General features: G+C 45.0%; 1 protein-coding gene and 1 pseudogene across 1 annotated transcript; one reads left to right on the top strand and one right to left on the bottom strand.

The window, feature by feature from the left end:
- Positions 1–22: 22 nt before the first annotated feature.
- On the top strand, positions 23–17,561 carry PSMD13 (proteasome 26S subunit, non-ATPase 13). Its single transcript, XM_003943328.4, has 13 exons — positions 23–196; positions 2,322–2,400; positions 8,166–8,200; positions 8,284–8,339; positions 8,555–8,598; positions 8,789–8,875; positions 11,959–12,130; positions 13,537–13,616; positions 13,699–13,824; positions 15,415–15,477; positions 16,142–16,222; positions 16,411–16,527; positions 17,078–17,561. The coding sequence occupies exons 1-13, from the start codon at positions 102–104 to the stop codon at positions 17,171–17,173; spliced, it is 1,131 nt and encodes a 376-aa protein (XP_003943377.1). The 5' UTR covers positions 23–101; the 3' UTR covers positions 17,174–17,561.
- Positions 6,962–7,453, bottom strand: LOC104650130 (signal recognition particle 19 kDa protein pseudogene; annotated as a pseudogene).
- Positions 17,562–17,837: the final 276 nt, after the last annotated feature.

The following is a 17,837-nucleotide window of genomic DNA, read 5'->3' as shown; positions in this document are numbered from 1 at the left end:
TGCCCCGCGCGGCGCGGCGCCGGAAGTGAGTGAGCATTTCCGGCAGCCGTCCCTGCGGTGCTGACGTCCCGGCTCCTCTCTCCCGGGGTCTTCCTGCTGTCATGAAGGACGTACCGGGGTTCCTGCAGCAGAGCCAGAGCTCCGGGCCCGGGCAGCCCGCCGTGTGGCATCGTCTGGAGGAGCTCTACACGAAGAAGTGAGCGCCGGCCCGCGGGCCCTGGGCCCCCGCGCTGGAGCGGGACGGAGGGAGGGCGGGCGGAGGACCGGGCCCCCGGCGGGCGGAGGGCGCTCAGCCCCGGGTTGGGGAGACGGGGGCGGTGAGGCGCGCTGTGCCGGCGAGGTTTGCTGCGGAACCCCGAGCGGCGGCGTCGAGGAATGAGAGGGATGACAGACCACGAGGGCCGAGGGCGGCAGCCGGGGTGTTCACTTGGGTCTGGATGCGCCGCTTCCTCAGCGGAGCCCTGGGACTGAGGCTTCTGAACTCCTCTGTCTTGACTCGGACTAAACCGGTTCGGGAGTAGCCTTCGATTTTAGCTCTTGAGTCCAGCGAAACAAGCAAACACGCTTTCAGGGCCAGGTTGCCACCCACTTTGGGAAACAGATCTTGGGGATTCGTACTTAGCCTTGTCGTCGTGTGACTGTGTCTGCAGTTATCTTTCGCAGGTTTGAAGCTGATAACCAGAGGCTAGCGCAGCTTTGCTGCCTTCCCTCTTCATTCTGCAGCTGGTTGCACCCTATGCAACCGCTTTCCCTCTCCCATTGTCCCCACTAGGCTTTGTGCCCCCAGAAAGGTCTTAAAGTTTGGGTTTGTTTAGAAACAGGATGAATTGGGCCGGGCGTGGTGGCTCACGCCTGTCATCCCAGCACTTTGGGAGGCTGAGGCGGGTGGATCACGAGGTCAGGAGATCGAGACCATCCTGGTCAGCATCGTGAAACCCCGTCTCTACTAAAAACATAAAAAATTAGCTGGGCGTGGTGGCGCGTGCCTGTAATCCCAGCTACTCGGGAGGCCGAGGCAGGAGAATTGCCTGAATCCAGGAGGCGGAGGTTGCGGTGAGCCGAGATCGCGCCATTGCACTCCAGCCTGGATAACAAGAGCGAAACTCCGTCTCAAAAAAAAAAAAAAGAAAAAAGAAACTGGATGAATTGCAGAGCAATTGTTACTAAGCACTAACCTCATTTTAAAATAAATAGACTAAGTTGCTGGCATTGGGCTGGAGCTAGTCCATAGAAAATACATCTCCTGTGATAACCTCCCTGTTAACAACCCTAGCATTTAACATAATATGTTTCATGTAGATGTTGCATACATGTTTTGATGATGTTTAGCATTCAGCAGCCTTCTGCTGTTCGTTTTTGAGAGCAAATTAGTGTTTGTCAAATAATGATTTGTGTTGGACAGCACTTGGTAATTTTCAAAGCATTTTATCTGCCTTATTAAATACTAGCCTTTGGGTTTTGGGGAAGCGCTATGTCACTGTCCTGGAGGTTTTATATATCAGCTTATTTAATCTGTCATTCATCCTTTTCACAGATGAGGAAACTGAAGCTCATTTTAGTTGCCTTCCCTAGCTAACAGGTAGAAGAGCCAGACTCTCAGGTTAGATACGTATGGTTCCAAAGTTAAACCCCACAGTAATTCTTTGAAGTAATGGAGAACAATGTTCTCCATTTCATACCTGGGAAAACTGAGTCTTAGAGAAGTTAAGTGATCTCAAAGTGACAGAACCATTGAGTAGCAGAGCCAGGAAAAGAACTCGGGTCTGTCACATCTGCTTCAGCATTCTTTCCACTACACAGTAGAGACTAGTTAGTATGGATTTAGCATCCGTTATCAGAAATGCACTGGGGCAGCCGGATGGGTGGCTCATGCCTGGAATCCTAGCTACTCGGGACACTGAGGCAGAAGATTCATTTGAATCTGGGAGACGGAGGTTGCAGTGAGCTGAGATGGTACCACTGCACTCGAGCCTGGGCACCAGAGCGAGATTCCATCTGAAAATGAAAAGAAATGAAATGAAATGAATTGGGGCAAAAGATTTTTGGGTTTAGTATTTTTTTGAATGTTGGAATGTTTGTGATATAAACTTACCTGTTCAGTATCCGTAATTCAGAAATCTGAAATCTGAAATACTCCAATGGTCATTTCCTATAAGCCTTATGTTGCTGCTCCAGAAGTTTTGGATTTTGGAGCATTTTGGATTTTAGAGTTTCGGATTAGAGATACCCAACCTGTATGTGTGACTTGATAAGACCATCAAGGCTGAAGGTGTCTGTGACTGGTATTAGTTTAGAGGTCTTCAGTGCTGTATGTTTTTCAGGTTGTGGCATCAGCTGACACTTCAGGTGCTTGATTTTGTGCAAGATCCGTGCTTTGCCCAAGGAGATGGTCTCATTAAGGTAAATAATTGGCCATGCCACATCAGATTATATGAATGTGCTAAAGGACTTTTTAAAATAAGATCAGCTTTATGCTAGTAATAGGGATAAGCTGCAACTTCAGCAGTCACTTCATGTCAGGTACTGGTCTGAGTGCCTCACATAGCCTTCATAACAACATTGGCCGATAAGTACTACTTTTATCTCACTTTTTTGATGTAGAAGCAAACATAAAACTTTAAGTAACTTACCATGGGTCACTGCTGATAAGTGGCAGAAGAGGATTCAAACACTGACATTCTGGCTTTTTCTAAAATTCTAGCATAAAGTGCTATCTTACAGCACACCTGAGTATCTTACTGTTTGTAGGCTTCTTTTAGTACTCTACTTTTAGAAAACTGTTATGCAGAAACTGAAAGTTCAGACCCAGGGTGGGGTAAGGTATGAGGAAGATTTCTGTCTGTAGGAATCTTAGACCCCTTCCTTCAGTCACACTGACTGCTTGCTTGTCCCGACACTTCTGTCCTTGGTAGTGTGGAAGATAAAGCACCTTTTCTACTTGGGTTGAGGGTAGGTGGATTAGAGGGGGAGCCCTATATAATGTCATGCTGCCTCTATAATATAGTACTTTTAGAATGTTTTCAACAGGAAAAAAATATATACACTTTACAGCCTTCCCCAGATGCTCTAACACATCCCCCACAAATTTGCTCACTGATAGCCTCCTCTTGGAAGCTTTTCCTGACATCTTACTCTGTGACGCCTTTCTCTGATTCTGAATGAATCAGATTCATACCAGCATCGTAACTGATAGCTAGCTTTTAATTAGATCTTGAGTTATTTCTCCTGAATATGTTACTTTTATATGCTGACAATGGAGCTTACCACCTTACTACCCCACCACCTGGGCTTGTAAGATTTTCTTGTGGTTTATAGCCATCAGTTTGACATTTTACTACTCAAAGGAACTTAAAACCATCTTTAAACCTGGAGATTTTGCTGAATATTCTATCTTTCATATTACGTGGGAAAATGGTAAATAAGACTTGTCTTTTTGGGTTTTGTTTTGTTTTGAGACGGAGTTTTGCTCTCGTCGCCCAGGCTGGAGTGCCGTGGCACGATCTTGGCTCACTGCACCCTCCACCTGCCAAGTTCAATTAACTCTTCTGCCTCAGCCTTCAAGTAGCTGGGATTACAGGCGCCCACCACCACATCCAGCTAGTTTTTATATTTCTTAGTAGAGATGGGGTTTCACCAGTGTTGGCCAGGCTGGTCTCAAACTCCCAACCTCGGGTGATCCACCCGCCACAGCCTCCCAAAGTGCTGGGATTATAGGCGTGAGCCACGGTACCTGGTCTGAGACCTATCTTAATACTTGTTTCCTAAGGTTCTAAATTGTCATGGTAGATAATTCATAATTGTTTATCTCTATCCTTTGCTTTCTTATGTTTAAATCACTTTTCTACACATGGCAAAAACATTTCCTAGACCTCACAGTAAGGTAATGTTTATTTAGGTTGGCAGATTTGAGTTTACTTTTCACATGGACAAAATAAACCTTTAAAAATTTTTTGGGATCCAGCCAACATAAGTGTGAAATGGATAGTATTTATGAATTTGTAATCAGCAGAAATAATTTTGACTCTCTGGACTTAGTGGGCTTCTTTTTTAAGGTAATTTTTTAGATTAATAGATGTCAGGAAAGTTCAAACATTTCCTTCTAATAAGGAAGATATCTTTGAAATAGTCACTTGTAGTAAAAATGCCATTTTAGTTATTTATTTGTTTATTTTTGAGATGGAGTTTTGCTCTTGTTGCCTAGGCTGGACTTCAGTGGCACAGTCTTGGCTCACTGCAACCTCCACCTCCTAGGTTCAAATGATTCTCCTGCCTCAGCCTCTGCATTAGCTGGGATTACAGGTACCCGTCACCATGCCTGGCTACTGTTTGAATTTTTGGTAGAGTTGGGGTTTCACCATGTTGACCAGGCTGGTCTCAAATTCCTAACCTCAGGTGATCCACCCACCTCGGCTTCCCAAAGTGCTGGGATTACAGGCATGAGCCACTGCCTGGCCGCGATGTAATTTATTCTGGGTGACAGGGGCATAAAGTCTCGCTCTGTGGCCCAGACTGGAATGCGGTGGTGGATCTCAGCTCACTGCAACCTTTGTCTCCTGAGTTCAAGCCATTCTCATGCCTCAGCCTCCCAAGTAGCTGGGATTACAGGTATGTGCCACCATGCCTGGCTACTTTTTGTAGTTTCAGCAGAGATGGGTTTCGCCATGTTGGCCAGGCTGGTCTGGAACTTCTGTCCTCAAGTGATCCAGCCACCTCGGCCTCCCAAAGTGCTGGATTACAGATGTGAGCCCTGTGCCGGGACAAAAATTGCATTTTATTTAGTTGGCTGTTTCTTGCGTGCCAGATTTGAATATGTAATTGCCACAGGGATGTTTTCATCTTTCTACCTTCATATTCCAGAGGAACTACAGGCACTCCTAATCCAAAGTTAAGGTCATTTGGAGGCTCCCTCTCCTACTGTGCCCACACTAGGCACTCTTTCGGCCCAGTTACCTAGCCATAATCTCTTGTCAGCTCTCCTTCTCTGTGACCAGCCCACATCTGAGTGAGTCTGGTTCAAGTTACCATGAACCTCTCAGATTGTCCGTCCACCCTCACCACTGTTGCCCCCTCACTCTCCTATCTTGGCCAGTACTAGCCTCTAACTGGCCTCTCTCAGTCTCTTTCACCCGCTGTCCTCTCTGGCCTAGGCATGTTTCTAAAATAGAAATGTGATCACGTGTCTCCACCAGTTGAGCATTGCGTTCTGGACAGAGACCAATCTTCAGTGCTTTCTAGTCTGTGTCCTTCAGAAATACTCCTGAAACATCATGTGTTTTTTTCTTCCTTTTGCACATGTTTGGTACTGTCTGGAATGTTCTCTCAGCTTCTTTCTATCCCAGACCAAATGGCCACCTCTCTTAACTGCTCTTTATTCCTTGAAACTCAGCATTGCCACTTCTGCAATAAGCTTTGAAGCCTCTCCCTTTGGCTGATCCCCTTCTGTGTGTGTGTGTGTGTGTGTGTGTGTGTGTGTGTGTGTGTGTGTGTGTTTTTTCTTTTTGCTCTTAAACTCACTCTGTTGTAATTTATTTGTTTAAAGACTGTCCTCAGTACACCAGGAGCTCCTTGAAAACACATGGTTTGTCTCACACAGTCTGTGTTGCAGTACCTCGCATAGAGTCTGAGGAAGTGCTGAAGTTCCGAATGGCTGAGAAATTTGATAATTGTGCATAATTAGCCTTAACCTTCTGAAATCTGAAGGAACACCATTCCGTTTGATTAGTAAACATTTATTCAAATTTTATTTCATTAACTTAATTGGTGAACAAAATGTGTATTTCAAATCTAATTGAAATTTATCTGAAACATGTTTACACAGACGATAGAGACATTGTACAGTCCATTATACATTTTAAAATATTCTTTCTTCTAAAAAAACTGCATTGAAAGACAAAAAAATTATTTTGTTTACACAGACGATAGAGACTTGTACGGTCCATTATCCATTTTTAAATGTTCTTTCTTCCAAAAAAACTGCATTGAAAGACAGAAAAATTATTTTATACTGTTTAAAAGTGAGATGCATGGTGGCTCACACCTGTAATCCCAATGTGGCTCAAATCTCACATTTACCTTCTCACGAGTCTTTTCCAGAAAAGTAAGAGCCACATTAGGATCTAGAAAAGAAAGAACAACAGTCAGAAGGACCATCAACAGACTGGTTTCTACCAACCACGACACCTTTAAGTAAGATCATCTTTAGGGTTTGACCATAAAGTATAATGAAAACATAGTATCTGGGCCGGGCGCGGTGGCTCAAGCCTGTAATCCCAGCACTTTGGGAGGCCAAAGAGGGTGGATCACGAGGTCAAGAGATCGAGACCATCCTGGTCAACATGGTGAAACCCCATCTCTACTAAAAATACAAAAAATTAGCTGGGCATGGTGGCGCGTGCCTGTAGTCCCAGCTACTCAGGAGGCTGAGGCAGGAGAATTGCCTGAACCCAGGAGGCGGAGGTCGCGGTGAGCCGAGATCGCGCCATTGCACTCCAGCCTGGGTAACAAGAGCGAAACTCCGTCTCAAAAAAAAAAAAAAAAAAAAAAAGTGAGATGCAAACTTCTTTTTTTTTTTTTTTTTTTTTGAGACAGAGTCTCACTTCACCAGACTCCAGGCTGGAGTGCAGTGGCGCGATCTCGGCTCCCTGCAACCTCTGCCTCCCAGCTTCAAGCAGTTCTCCTGCCTCAGCCTCCTGAGTAGCTAAGACTACAGGCATGCGCCACCACATCCAGTTAATTTTTGTATTTTAGTAGATACGGGGTTTCACTATGTTGGCCAGGATGGTCTCGATCTCTTGACCTCATGATCTGCCTGCCTCAGCCTCCCAAAGTGCTGGGATTACAGGTGTGAGCCACTGTGCCCAGCCTGAGATGCCAACTTCTGATACAAATTTATTTTACTGTCAACTTCGATGATAAAAGTGGGAGGCACAGGGGTTCCCAATTCAGGTAAATGATGCATACCGAAAGCTTCTGTCCAGTCGAGTCTCTTACAGCAGTGCCACATACTCGATGCTGAGACTAGGTGACTTCTTTCCTCTCCTTTCCCTTTCTTACTTCCCTCTCCTTGTAGAAGACTTTGGTCACCACCTCCCGTCTTTTGTGTCCTTGTTTTTGGTTTAGGTGTCGTTTATGCTGCACACAACACTGCTGACTTACGTGATGGGAAGTGTACCAGACAGAGGCTGCCGTCTCCCTGTTTGAGCTGAACCCAGACTCTGCCTTTGTATTGGACATCACGATTCCATTCTCTAGAGCACATTTTACTTTTCTCAAGAAATACGTTAGTCCAGCTGCTGAACATACATCTTGAATCTCTAGCTGTAGGGTTTTCAGCAGTTTTACTTAAGGGGATTCACTTTCCTTCCACAGTGGTCTTATTATTATTTAAATAAGCAGGATAGATACAAGTAAACTTGTCCTGGTCAGCCAGGGACCACACGGCAGCTCAAGCCATCTTCACAGCGGTCCAAACAGCAAGCCCAGAAGCCACGGGGAGGAAACTGGGGGAGCATTTCAATCTGTTAGTCTATTTAACTTACAATACCTGGAAGAAAGAATATAGGCATTTCTCTGGATGTTCTTATAGGTCAGTAGTCTAATTCCCAAAGCTAGAAGAAACCTAGTTTTCCTTAATAATCTGTTGATCTTTTTTTTTTTTTTTTAATGGGGTTTTGCTCTGTTGCCCAGGCTGGAGTGCAGTGACGTAATCTTGGCTCACCGCAACCTCTACCTCCTGAGTTCAGGCAGTTCTCCTGCCTCAGCTTCCCAAGTAGCTGGGATTACAGGCGTGTGCCACCACACCTGGCTAATTTTTATATATTTAGTAGAAATGGGGTTTCACCATGTTGGCAAAACTGGTCTTGAACTCCTGACTTCAGATGATCTGCCTGCCTCAGCCTCCCAAAGTGCTGGGATTACAGGCGTGAGCCATCGTGCCTGGCCCAATAATCTGTTGATCATTTATGTGAATTGATATAAGCCCTAATATGGTCTCCTGTCATTCTGAAAACATTTATGCATTGCTTACTATGTGATGGGCATTGTGGTTTGCACTCTCCTAACTTGATAGCATCGATGCAACTTTTTTACTAAAAATTGTGTTTGGGGTCTTCATTTTGCAGAATAAAAGACATCCTATAATTTCTCTCCATGTTTTGGTTTCACAGCTTTATGAAAACTTCATCAGTGAATTTGAACACAGGTAAACCTTTTCATCAGTTTTTACTTTGAAAATGAGTATATTGATACTCACTGGTACTCAAAGGCTGTTGGCTTTTATTTCAGGGTGAACCCTTTGTCCCTGGTAGAAATCATTCTTCATGTCGTTAGACAGATGACTGGTAAGTCTTACTTTGTTTTATAAAGGAGCAGATCCAAATGTTAGTTAAAATTATCTTGAAATATATGTGGATTGAACTTTTGTGCTTTCTGTATCAGATACTATGTTTTCATTATACTTTATGGTCAAAACCTAGATTATCTTACTTAAAGGTCTCGTGGTTGGTAGAAACCAGTCTGTTGATGGTCCTTCTGACTGTTGTTCTTTCTTTCCTAGATCCTAATGTGGCTCTTACTTTTCTGGAAAAGACTCGTGAGAAGGTAAATGTGAGATTTGAGCAATTGCTTTTAGAGTGTATGTGACTCAGAGTTTGTGTCCACACTCACTGTCCAGACCTTCCAAGACCGCAGAGTCTCCAGTCATCAAGGTTAAATTAATGTATAAGTAGCTGGCTTCCTTAGTCAGCTGCCCATATTCTGAGGTTTCTTGTTTTTGTTTTTGATGTCTTAGGTGAAAAGTAGTGATGAGGCAGTGATCCTGTGTAAAACAGCGATTGGAGCCCTAAAATTAAACATTGGAGACCTACAGGTTACAAAGGTGAGCTCACCATAATACAGACTTATCTTTGTCTTAAAATTATTTAAAACTGTAGGGAAAAAATAACCTACTTTTTCTTCATTACTATTTATTTTTAAACATTTTTGAATTACAGAAAGGTTGCAAAAATAACACAAAGAACTCCTATACCCCAACCCAAATTCCCCATTGCAGACCTATTTTTTGAGATGGAGTCTGGCTTTATTGACCCAGTCTGGAGTGCAGTGGCACAATCTCGGCTAACTGCAGCCTCCATTTTTCGGGTTCAAGTGATTTTCCTGCCTCAGCCTCCTGATTATCTGGGATTACAGGCATGTGCCACCACACCTGACTAATTTTTTTGTATTCTTAGTAGAGTCAGGGTTTCACCATGCTGGTAGGCTGGTCTTAAACTCCAGACCAGATCTCTAGTGATCCGCCCACCGCAGCCTTCAAAAGTGCTGGGATTAGTCATGAGTCACTGTGCCCGTCCCCATATTGCTACCCTTTTACCACTTTTGCCTGTGTGTGTGTGTGTGTGTGTGTTTGTGTGTGTGTGTGTGTGTAGCTTTTTTCCAAACCACTTAAGGGTAAGTTGCTGATGTAATGCCTGTTGCCCTTAAACAAATGAACACTCCCCTGTGTTACCACAGCACATCCATCTAGTAATGACCCGGCATGGCCTGAGTCAGTCCAAAGCACACTGGTTCTCCCTGACCACGGTCAGCCTGCACACCACTGACACATCATGTACTATTCCTCCATCTTCCCTCTGCCTCCTAAATGTTGTTGAAGTATCCTGTCTATTTTTACGTCTGTCTTATGTTCATTTTAGTGCAGTTTGGAGGACAAGTATGGATGTGGGTGGCAGTGAAACCAACATATGTGGTTGGTCCGCCTTGTTTAACCAGAGCCTGCGTGTGTTTGTGTTTGCTTTGGTAATCATCATATTAAAGAAAATATTGGGCGTAAGGGTTGAAAGTGTTCATGTCCTCATTGCCCTGAAACGATACCTTTTATTGCTTATTGTTTCTCAGTCCTAACCCATACTTACTGCATTTTATTTTGAAATAATTAAGACATATTGAAAGCTGTAAGTCACAGTAAAGAACGCTGTAATAGGCATCCATGTGCCCTAACCAGCTTACGAAGGAAGCAGCATGACAGTCAGGGCGCCAGTGCCCTTCAGACCACACTTCGCCCCCAGCCAGGCTCCCTCTCATGCCCGTGCACTTCCTTGTGCTTCATTAAATAGGGGGGTGTGTAACTCTCAAGTGTTCAGCGGGTTAATGCTAGATGTCAGAGTCATCATGTTGGTATGTGTAACCAGTGTGCTTTTACTCCCATACAGTACTTCATTGTATAAGTGTTTCACAACGTGTATATCCAGACTCCATTAGGGGCAGGCGTGGTAGCTCACACCTGTAATCCCAGCACTTTGGGAGGCTGAGGAGGTAGATCACGAGGTCAGGAGTTCTGGACCAGCCTGGCCAAGATGGTGAAACCCCATATCTACTAAAAATACAAAAATCAGCTGGACGTGGTGGCAGACACCTGTAAACCCAGCTACTCAAGAGGCTGAAGCACAGAATTGCTTGAACCCAGGAAGTGGAGGTTGCAGTGAGCCGAGATCGCATCACTGCACTCCATCCTGGACAACAGAAGGAGACTCTGTCTTAGAAAAAGAAAAGGAGAAGCCGGGCGCGGTGGCTCAAGCCTGTAATCCCAGCACTTTGGGAGGCTGAGGTGGGTGGATCACGAGGTCAAGAGATCGAGACCATCCTGGTCAACGTGGTGAAACCCCGTCTCTACTAAAAATACAAAAAACTAGCTGGGCATGGTGGCACGTGCCTGTAATCCCAGCTACTCAGGAGGCTGAGGCAGGAGAATTGCCTGAACCCAGGAGGCGGAGGTTGCGGTGAGCCGAGATTGCGCCATTGCACTCCAGCCTGGGTAACAAGGGCGAAACTCCGTCTCAAAAAAAAAAAAAAAAAGAAAAAGAAAAAGAAAAGGAGAGATTTAAGTTGTATTAGTTTACTATCACAAACAATAATGCTGTAAGTATTTCAGTTCCTGGTCCCTTGTGTATGTGGGCAGAATCTCACCAGGATATATGCAGTCTCACCAGGAGACTACGGATAACAAGCTTATGCATCTCTGCCTTTCCCAGATGTATGCTTCCTCAGCACCATATAAGCACTCTGGAAGCTCCATATCTTCAACACCTGATAGTTTCAGGCCCCTTAACTCTTGCTGATCTAATGGAAGTGAAATGATACCTTGTTGGGGGTTTAATTTGCATTTCACAGTTACTAGTGGTTTATTTCTGTTTGTGTCTCCAAATTTGTCAATTGCCTATTAATGTCTTTTGCCCATTTTTCTACTGTTGCTTGTCTCTTGACTGATTTGTAAGCCTTTTTATGTTTCCTTGATCATAATTGCTGCTGGGTTATATATGCTAATATAAATATGCTGTGTAACAATATAAAGTATTGTTCCCCAGTCTCTAGCTTGGCTTTGTACCTTTTTCTGTGTTTTGGATGAAGTTTTCCATTTTAATGTCATAACAGTGATCCATCTTTGTCTTTGTGGTTTATGCTTTTCATCCCACAATATATTACTTTAAAAATCTTAGCCCCTGTAATCCTAGCACTTTGGGAGGCCGAGGCGGGTGGATCATGAGGTCAAGAGATCGAGAACATTCTGGTCAACATGGTGAAACCCCGTCTCTACTAAAAATACAAAAAAAAAATTAGCTGGACATGGCGGCGTATGCCTGTAGTCCCAGCTACTCGGGAGGCTGAGGCAGGAGAATTGCTTGAACCCAGGAGGCGGAGGTTGCAATGAGCCGAGATCCCGCCATTGCACTCCAGCCTGGGTAACAAGAGCAAAACTCCGTCTGGAAAAAAATAAATAAATAAATAAATCTTAGCCAAGCACAGTGGCTTGCACTTGTAATCCCAGCTACTACAAAGGGTGAGGTGGGAGAATCACTTGAGGCCAGGAGTTCAAGACCACCCTAGGCAACAGAGTGAGACCCTGGCTCTAAAAAAATTAAATAAAATTTTAACATAAAAAGAGAGATGATTTTGCTTCCTGTGTAGGAAACAATTGAAGATGTTGAAGAGATGCTCAACAGCCTTCCCGGCGTTACATCAGTGCACAGTCGTTTCTATGATCTCTCCAGCAAATACTATCAAACAATTGGAAACCACGCGTCCTACTACAAAGATGCTCTGCGGTTTTTGGGCTGTGTTGACATCAAGGATCTACCAGGTAACCTAGGCCATTCAAGTCCACGTCACACAGGAGCATATTCTCCAAACATAGCAGCTATGAGGTGCTTGAGGTGATCATTCTCAGAGATTACTAAGATGGGTCTGGGCTTGGTGGCTCACGCCTGTAATCCCAGCACTTTGGGAGGCTGAGTCGGGTGGATCACCTGACATCAGGAGTTCAAGACCAGCATGGACAACATGGTGAAACCCTGTCTCCACTAAAAAGACAAAAAAAACCATATATATATATTAGTAAGTTTGATGGTGGGTGCCTATAATCCCAGTTACTTGGGAGGCTGAGGCGGGCGAATCACTTGAACTCAGGAGGTGGAGGCTGCAGTGAGCTGAGATTGCACCACTGCAGTCCAGCCTGGTGACAGAGCAAGACTCCGTCTCACCAAAAAAAAAAAAAAAGAACTCAGATGGATTCATCCTGTTTTGAAGAAAAGATGGGAAGATTTGCATAAGCTTTGCTTTCTTTTTTTTTAATTTTTATTATTTTTTTCTTTTATACATAAGCTTTACTTTCTATGTTGTATTCGTCTTCGGCATTTAATCTAAAAGAAAATGTGAAAATGAGGCCAACTCCTCCTAGCTCCTTTACTGCTGCTTCTCCAGTTCTTACTGCTACCCAAGCCACGGGTTTTTTAGGAAGTGCCGTGATGTGAACACTTCCTAAGCCCACCCACTCGCTACCCTGTGGTAGGAAGAAGGACACATGAAATCCCTATAGCTGAGACCCTTGTTTTTGAAAACTGGAATTCCAGACCCGTGGGGAAAAATTATCAAATCTTCCAAGGATTCGAGAGTGGAAAGAAAACAAACAATGAGTTTTGAGGAAAGTGCAAGGAATGTATGTTCAGAAAAGAAATTTTCAGCAGATTTTAGATGTCCTTCACAAAACACTGGTGTCGTTAAGTATACCGGCAGCTCTGACAGTGTTGATGCAGTTTTTATTACTATATGTCAAGAAAAATAGAAAAGGAACTGAGGTGGTCAGAGAGTAATGGACTTGCTGTCTAGGGACAGAAAGTAAGTTAATTCTGGTCTGAAAGAAGCTAGGTTGGGTAACTTAAAGATAAATAACAGATAATATTCCTTGCCATAGCAAGTAAGAGATTTAAGGAACTGGTTGGAAGTGGCACAGCTGAAAATATGGTAGGATTCACCTATATTTAGGAAAAAATAATAAATGAATGCTCTTTCCAAAAAACCCATGTGTATGTGGTTCCTGGTATAATCTAAATTAACCCAATACTTTAGAAGAGGTCACTAAAGTCAAGGCTTTGTAATACACCCTTACAAACAGTGGTTTTTTTACTTTTTTATTATATGAGATTTTGAAAGCTAAACAGGACTGATTATTGTGACTGGATAGTAAGTGGGCCTGTGTTGCTACCATAGTGTCTGAGCAGCAGGAGAGAGCCTTCACGCTGGGGCTAGCAGGACTTCTCGGCGAGGGAGTTTTTAACTTTGGAGAACTTGTAAGTTGACCCTGGGCTCAGCTTCCTTAACAAGGGAAGGGGAGACTGAAGTGTTACCAGCTGACGATCTCTGTCCTCACAGCTCATGCACCCTGTGCTGGAGTCCCTGCGGAACACTGACCGGCAGTGGCTGATTGACACCCTCTATGCCTTCAACAGTGGCAACGTCGAGAGGTTCCAGACTCTGAAGACTGCCTGGGGCCAGCAGGTGTGACTCCCACGATGCCCAGCCCTTATTCCCCCGTGTATTTATCACTCATACAACAGATGTTCATTGAGCATCTTCCCTGCATGCCAGGCACACAGGAAGGCACTGGGCAAAGAGGAGACCAAGACAGGCTAGTCCTTGCTCTCATGGAGCAGAGAGCTAAGTGCTTAGTTAGCTACAGTATTACTCAGTGCTACAGAGGAAGAGTGAGGGTATTCTGAGAAAACAGAATCGAATGTGGGTCCTGCATGTATGCTGGGTGCAGGGGGTGTCTCAGAAGGTGTCCCAAATCCCAGGAAGTCACAGCGACCTCAGGTCATGGTCTGTGTGCCCTTAGGAATGAGTGAAGAGGCCCAGGCCCAGTGCACCTAGCAAAGGAGAAGGAACATGTTAGCATGTTAGCGGAACTGAAGGAAGGATGTGTGAAGCCCACATGAGTGGGTGGGAGAGGGCGAGATGAAGGAGGCACAGGTACTTGTGCAGAGAGAACGGTCAGTTCACCTCGGTGCAAGCGGAGGGTGGACACTGGGCGAAGGAGCCTCCGGAAGGTGGGAGTTAGTGAGAGGTGCTTAACAAGGACTTGCTCGTTTTTAATGAAGTTATTAGAAGTAAATATTAATAAAATGTTGACAGTGGTAGGAATTGCGGTTATTTTTGTATTTTTCTGAAACTTTCAAATTTCTCAGTTTAAAATAAACTTGTAAACTTCATGCATGGTAAAGCAGGGTAGATACGGATGGGGGCACTGTGAAGAGGCAGAAGGCACAGATGCAGCCAGACCTAACTGTGGTCTGATTACTTATTGATATCTCAAAAAGGAAAAAAAAAATGTGCCACTCAGAAAGGAGGATGGCTGGTTATAGCAATTTAAAGAAAAATATTCAGATATGCATGTTGGCAGCATCTGTTCCAGACTGGGAGTGAGCCCTTTCTGCAGAGCTTGACCTGTCCAGTACTTGTGGCAGAAAGGTTCCCATTGGCACTGCCTGTGTCAGGATATGAATTGCTATTTGAGTTAAGAAAACAAGTCTCCTTGGTTTAATTCTGTACTTACCAGGTAACATTTTGATCCACTGTAAGAAGAGATTATGCAAGTCTTGGAGACGGGTATATTCTAGTTCTCATGACAATGATATTTTTCATTATAAATTAATAACTTGCCCTTTTGATTCAGAACAAGTCTCTAGAACTTGAGGAGGCTGTTCCTCAGAGGGGCTCCACTTGCACTGTGCTGACTGAGGAGGCAGCACCCGCCAGAAGCCTCCTGGCCGTCGGGCATGTCCGTCCCGCAGCACCTTGACCAGGACAGTCTTCTTGAAATGCCTGTACCCTGTGGCCCTGCCCAGTGGTGTTTGTAGCATTAATACAGACCTCACCTTGTAAATTCCTTGCCTTGACAAACAGTGTCCCAGTTAGGTACCACTCTTCAGATTTCCTAAGAGTGAAGTTATCACTTGAAGTTGTTAATGAGCTTCAGCATTCTGCAATGTAGAATGTTTGGTCTACTGTTGAATGAATCCCAAAGCCCCAGTTAGGTAACTGATAAGCACAAACATGGATGACATTGTTCTGTCTTTCTGTACTTTACAGCCTGATTTAGCAGCTAACGAAGCCCAGCTTCTGAGGAAAATTCAGCTGTTGTGCCTCATGGAGGTGAGCAAGCACCCAGGAGCCACTATGTCTGTGGTTTAAGGTTTTGGTCAGGCAGGCGCTGCACTCTCCAAGCCTGTCCTGAACAGTCTGAGCTTTCGGGGTGGTGCTTCTGCCAGGCACCACTCTCTTCACCACCTCTCTTTTCCTTTTACCAACACTTGCTTTTTTAAGTTGATACTTGGGTCTTGGCTCAGACAACACCCCCTCACCCACCACTGCTCCCCCGAGGCCTTCTCTGACCATCTGAGTTGAAATGAAGTCACTGCCCCCTCGCCCTGGGGCAACCGCCTCCTCATGGATGTCCCTTCCTGTCTGTGTGCACATCTGTCTTTCCCACAAGAATTTAGGCTTCTCGAGGGAGTGGACCTTACATTGCTGGTTTGCCACGGTAAGCCCTGGCAAACTGTGGCCTCAAGTACTTGTTTGGGGCTGGAATAATGGCTACCGTCAAAAATTTCTACAGGGCTTATATTGGCTATTATCCTTATCTAAGCATTGAAAGCTTGTTCTTAACAAGATATATGTCTAATATTAGGAAACTTTTCAGTATATGGGGTACTAATAAGATTATCTTTATTTTCAGAGCTAATGTTGACAAAACACCCTTATCAGTCAGTCCATTTTTATTTGGAAAAATAGTTTAAAATAGTTATTTTTTTTTCAGATGACTTTTACACGACCTGCCAATCATAGACAACTCACTTTTGAAGAAATTGCCAAAAGTGCTAAAATCACCGTGAATGAGGTATGGTCCCGAGGCTCAGGATGTTACAGTAGCAGAGCTGCCACCTGGAGTCAAGGCTCTGTGTGAGCACTCTGCTCCCTCGACAGTGAAAAACGGCGGGAGAAGCAGTATCCACGTTTCGGGCACCACCTGGGTCCGTGGGTGTGTGTCAGGCCGTCTTGTCTGACACCAGCCCGCTTTCTGCGCAGGTGGAGCTCCTGGTGATGAAGGCCCTTTCGGTGGGGCTGGTGAAAGGCAGTATAGACGAGGTGGACAAACGAGTCCACATGACCTGGGTGCAGCCCCGAGTGTTGGATTTGCAACAGGTGATGTCATTGAGTGGGTGTGTGTGGGTGTTTTGGGGCTGTATCTACACTGTCGTAGTTTCATTTGGATGGAAGCCATTTAGGAAGAAAGCATTATTAGACGAGGTTTTGGAGAATGAATTACTGCTGTTGGATTTTCCTAAGAGCCTAATTTAATGCAAGCCTGAGATTTGAACCCTGCATTTAAAAGCTTATTATGACAATAGTGCTGGTTGTGCTCATGGTGCCTTTTAATCTTGAGATAGGTGCTCCAATCAGATCCATTCCTGGTTCTGCGATTTGAGCTCACATCCATCTTACTCACATTTGCTGGAAATGTAATCCTGTGGATTTCCTCAATTCTTGTCTGCTTTCTTTCATGCAAGTTTTTTCTAATGTCCTTTGTGATAAGAATCAACCCGGGCAGTCCTATCACACTCCCCTAGCTGAGGGATCTGTTTTATTAGAGCTGCTCTAGAAAGTTAGCTCTCATCAGGTGCTGTGGTGTTGGCCACTTGGCCTGTGACTCCTGAGTGCCTTAATGCCCCTTATGTGCGGATTTGCATTTCAGATCAAGGGAATGAAGGACCGCCTAGAGTTCTGGTGCACGGATGTGAAGAGCATGGAGATGCTGGTAGAGCACCAGGCCCATGACATCCTCACCTAGGGCCCCTGAGGTCTACCTGCTGTCCCCTTTGACTCACCTGAGAGAGGCGTTTCCCCAGCCAATAAAGCTGGCTGTCAGATGGTCTACATTGAATTGGGGTAGGGGTTGGGAATCCTGTCTGAAGGACGGACTTTTCTTGCTGTAAAATCAGGACTGTCCCTGATGGGGGCCAGGCCGCAGGCAGAAGGCTCCTTTGTGGGTCTCTCCTGCAGCGAGTAGGCGTCTCTGAGTTTTAGGTCATAAGGGAGAGAAACTGCATATGAGGCAGAAAGTGCCGTCAAGTCTGTGTACTCTGAGGTTGATCTCCGTTCCCTGTCCACCTCTGCGGACATCTTTGCCATTGTGATATGAGAATGTTCCTGTAATAAACACCTTTGCTTTGTTCTTCTCATGGCTCTGTTTTCCTGGGTTTAGCTTCCAGGCCAAGCCTGTGCCTGGAGGTTAAAAAGCATGAGTTGGAACCTTGGGAGGATTTGGTGGGGGTGGCCTTGGCCTTCTCCTTCCTGCACATACAGTAGACTAGGGCAGAACCCAGCCCCAAGGGCCACCGAGGAAGCTGGTCCTGTCTTTATTGTTAGAGAGACCCAGGGGTATCCACTCCCTTCTCCAGCCGTCTCAGATACCTGCCCCAACTCAGGCATCCACATCCTTATCACCACTCATC

Source organism: Saimiri boliviensis, chromosome 6, assembly GCF_048565385.1.
Source record: "Saimiri boliviensis isolate mSaiBol1 chromosome 6, mSaiBol1.pri, whole genome shotgun sequence".
In the NCBI taxonomy this organism is placed as follows: domain Eukaryota; kingdom Metazoa; phylum Chordata; class Mammalia; order Primates; family Cebidae; genus Saimiri; species Saimiri boliviensis.
Note: the sequence above shows the minus strand (reverse complement) of the source record. Positions and strands in the feature narration are given on the sequence as shown.